At 42.2% G+C, this 4,509-nt stretch overlaps 1 protein-coding gene across 1 annotated transcript in view; it reads left to right on the top strand.

Annotated features, from left to right (window-relative positions):
- The first annotated feature begins 1,286 nt into the window (after positions 1-1,286).
- RABGGTB (Rab geranylgeranyltransferase, beta subunit) overlaps positions 1,287-4,509 on the top strand; it is a 12,181-nt gene continuing 8,958 nt past the window's right edge. The window contains 1 exon segment of the mRNA XM_010857613.1: positions 1,287-1,293. Within this exon segment, the coding sequence (XP_010855915.1) occupies positions 1,287-1,293 (7 nt within the window).

Genomic DNA, 4,509 nt, shown 5'->3' with positions numbered 1-4,509 from the left:
GACAGAGAAGCCTGGCAGGCTACAGTCCATGGCGTCACAGAGTTGGACACCACACTTTTCTCTGCAGGGGAGATATTTTTACTTCTGAAGAGGTAAAACATACAAAGTCTCAAAAGTATCAGATTATTCAGTGAAAAATGAAAGTGAAAGTCGCTCAGCCATATCTGACTCTTTGCGACCCCATGGACTAAACAGTCTGTGGGAATTCTCCAGGCCAGAATACAGGAGTGGGTAGCCTTTCCCTTCTCCAGGGGATCTCCCCAACCCAGGGGTCCAACCCAGTTGAGTGAAAAGCTTTCAGTTCAATGAAAAGCTTTCCTTAAATCCTGTCTACAGCCACATATTTCTCCTCCAGTAGGCAACTCTTTGGTTTGTGCTTTCCCAAATATATCCACACATTTTTTTCCCCCTTGTTTCCCACACAGATAGTAGCAAATGGTACATTTTGTTTTTGTTTTCACTTAACATACTTTGTATATCTTTCCAGAACAGTGTTTGCAGAGCTTCTGTATCATTTTTAATGGCTGCATAATGAATACACCATAGTTTATTTAACATTTGATAGTTAAAATATTTGCAATTTTCTGCTATTACAATGACTGCTGCTATGAATATTTTTGTGCATAAGTCACTTCACACCCAAGGGAGTATATCTTTAGAATAAATAGCTAGCAATAGAATTGCTGAATGTAATTTCAAGAATTGCTAGAACATATGCTCCCTATATATATTTCCATTTTGCTGACCATTGTACTCCCAAGAGCCTAGAATAGTATTTGGCACATTCTAGGCATCCAATGTGTATTTGATGAATGACTTTTTAAGTAGGAATAGAGGTTTACTTTTCATTATTTCAGCAGTTATTGACTCGATCTGAATGTTACTTTTTGGATTTGATGCTTGTGTTATTCTTATATTGAGCATTGCTTTTCCCAAGAGATTTGACCTCCTCCTCTCTCCCTTGGTTTCTCTCACTCTAGAACACTCCTCTCCGATCTAATTTAGAGGCAAAAGAAAGCTGGAGAAATTACATTACTATTGTGATATAAAATTCATATAATATGGCAAGACAAGAAAATTTTAAACATAAAAAATTCTCTATGCTTTGGGCTCTTCTCTCCTTTCATTGTGTTGCGCCTGTGCATTATGCCTTGACCAAACCTCCCCACCTTAGCAGGAATACCTGCTCAGCCATAAAGAGCAACATTCTCCCAGAATCAACAAGATGACTTCTTAAAAATAACATTCCTTCTTGATCTTGTAAGGGGGTCACATAACGTACCACAATGACGGGTAGACTTGGGTTGAGGAAACTGTCAATAAAGTCGTTTGGTGTACAGTCCTTTGTCTCAAAAAAAAAACTTATACAACTGTGTCTAGACTTCTAGCTGAGAAAGAGTTCTCAAAGTTTTCTGATATGCTCTTCCTCGCTTGTAATTTGTCTCGAATAAAAATTTCCATAATTAATTTTTTATCAGCATTATTTAACCAAGGCTTCCCAGGTGGCACTTATGGTTAAAGAACCCACCTGCCAATGCAGAAGATGCAGGTTCCATCCCTGGGTTGGGAAGATCCCCTGGAGGAGGGCATGGCAACTCACTTCAGTATTCTTGCCTGGGAAATCTCATGAGCAGAGGAGCCTGGCAGGTTACAGTCCACTGGGTCTCAAGAGTTGAAGCCATTTGGCAGGTATGCACACTATTTAACAAGGCAGACTTTTTAAAATAAAAAATATTAGGGCTACAGACAGTCATCACTTAATGAAAAAAGTCTCAACTCACCAAACTAATACGCATTTAGTAAAGTACCCTCAAACTATAAATTGGAATATCAACAAAACTACAGGGAGAAATAATAAACTCTATTATCACAGTAGATTCAACACTCTCTTGGTTATTGATAACCCACATTTGTCATGGTGTCAGGAACCCTTCTCCAAATCATTACCGAATGAAAGAAATTTTAAGGCTGTGGGGGTGCCAGTATACTCTAACGGGTGCCAAAAGTGTGTAAGTATGACAGTCGTGAGAAACAAGAATTGATAACAGCTGTGTGATCACACCTAGCAAACCCAAATTCTGTGGAAAGCTCCTAAAAGGAACCTAGGTGTTTCTTTGTTGAAGGTAAGTACCAAATATTTCAGATACCACTGTCTTCCTAAAGAAGTGGGAGGAATAGGTGAGAGACTCAACTGTAATGGCCAAGGCAAACAGGAGGAGAATGTGAACATTTCCTGAACATTCACCCCAAAACATTTACTGAACACTTAACTACATGATGAAAGTGAAAGAGGAGAGTGAAAAAGTTGGCTTAAAGCTCAACATTCAGAAAACTAAGATCATGGCATCTGGTCCCATCACATCATGGCAAACTGATCGGGAAACAGTGGAAACAGTGGCTGACTTTTTTTGGGGGGGGGGTGGGGCTCCAAAATCACTGTAGATGGTGATTGCAGCATGAAACTAAGAGACGCTTACTCCTTGGAAGGAAAGTTATGACCAACCTAGACAGCATATTAAAAAGCAGGGACATTACTTTGTCCACAAAGGTCCATCTAGTCAAGGCTATGTTTTTCCAGTAGTCATGTATGGATGTGAGAGTTGGACTATAAAGAAAGTTGAGTGCCAAAGAATTGATGTTTTTGAACTGTGGTGTTGGAGAAGACTCTTGAGAGTCCCTTGGACTGCAAGGAGATCCAACCAGTCCATCCTAAAGCAGATCAATCCTGGGCGTTCATTGGAAAGACTGATGTTGAAGCTGAAACTCCAATACTTGGCCACCTGATGTTAAGAGCTGATTCATTTGAAAAGACCCTGATACTGGGAAAGATTGAGGGCAGGAGGAGAAGGGGACGACAGAGGAAGAGATGGTTGGATGGCATTACCAACTCAATGGACATGGGTTTGGGTAGACTCTGGCCGTTGGTGATGGACAGGGAGGCCCGGTGTGCTGTGGTTCATGGGGTGGCAAAGAGTCGGACATGACTGAGTGACTGAACTGAACTGAACTGAGCTAACTACATGCAACTCTGTTAATTACTGTCCATTTCATATCTTAAAAGAGTCTCAAGAATAAACGAGTTCATAAAAGTTATTCCACTGTTTAAATATTACTAGCTTAGTTGCTTCAGTCCTGTCAGATTGTTTTAGACCCTATGAACTGTATGGGATATCATAATGAGATATGAAGGAAATTAGCTACTTCATTCTCATTGGTAATGATCATGACCTACTTAAAATGTAGGCCATCTCTGTCCATGGGCTTGCTTCAGGCAAGAACACTGGAGTCAGTTGCCATGCCCTTTTCCAAGGGATCTATCTGACATAGGGATCAAACCCAGTCTCTTGTTTCCTACATCAGGCAGGTTCTTTACCACTAGTGCCACCTGGGAAGCCATGTGTGTATATGTGCTAAGCTGAGTCAGACTCTTTGCAAGCCTGTGGACTATAGCCAGAAAGGCTCCTCCCTCCATGGGATTCTCCAGGCAAGAATACTGGAGTGGGTTGCCATTTCCCTCTCTAGGGGATCTTCCAGACCCACTGATCGAACCCAGGTCTCCCACATTACAGGCAGATTGGGAAGGGCCTCAATTCCTGGGAAGTGTTAGTTGCTCAGTCCCACTCAACTCTTCGCAACTCCATGGACTGCAGCCGGACAGGATCTTCTATCCATGGGATTCTCCAGGCAAGAATATGGGAGTGAGTTGCCATTCCCTTCTCCAGGGGATCTTCCCAACCCAGGGATGGAACCTGGGTCTCCTGTATTGCAGGTGGATTCTTTAAAGTAGTATTTCCAGTTCCAGTTCAGTCGCTCAGTCAAGTCCAACTCTTTGCGACCCCATGGAGCACGCCAGGACTCCCTGTCCATTACCAATGGCTGGAGTCTACCCAAACCTATGTCCATTGAGTGGGTGATGCCATCCAACCATCTCATCCTCTGTCGTCCCCTTCTCCTCCTGCCCTCAATCTCTCCCAGCATCAGGGTCTTTTCAAATGAGTCAGCTCTTTACATCAGGTGGCCAAGTATTGGAGTTTCAGCTTCAACATCAGTTCTTCCAATGAAAACCCAGGACTGATCTGCTTTAGGATGGACTGGTTGGATCTCCTTGCAGTCCAAGGGACTCTCAAGAGTCTTCTCCAACACCACAGTTCAAAAACATCAATTCTTTGGCACTCAGCTTTCTTTATAGTCCAACTCTCATGTCCATTTATGATTACTGGAAAAACCATAGCCTTGACTAGACGGAACTTTGTTGGCAAAGTAATGTCTCTGCTTTTTAATATGCTGTCTAGGTTGGTCCTAACTTTCCTTCCAAGGAGCAAGTGTCTCTTAATTTCATGGCTGCGATCACCATCTGCAGTGATTTTCGAGCCCCCCAAATAAAGTCAGCCACTGTTTCCACTATTTCCTCATCTATTTGCCATTACGTGATGGGACCAGATGCCATGATCTTAGTTTTCTGAATGTTGAGCTTTAAGCCAACTTTTTCACTCTCCTCTTTCACTTTCA

Source organism: Bison bison, unplaced genomic scaffold, assembly GCF_000754665.1.
Source record: "Bison bison bison isolate TAMUID 2011002044 unplaced genomic scaffold, Bison_UMD1.0 scf7180017864382, whole genome shotgun sequence".
Lineage (NCBI taxonomy): Eukaryota > Metazoa > Chordata > Mammalia > Artiodactyla > Bovidae > Bison > Bison bison.
The sequence above is the reverse complement of the archived record's forward strand: the minus strand, read 5'-3'. Positions and strand labels throughout refer to the sequence as shown.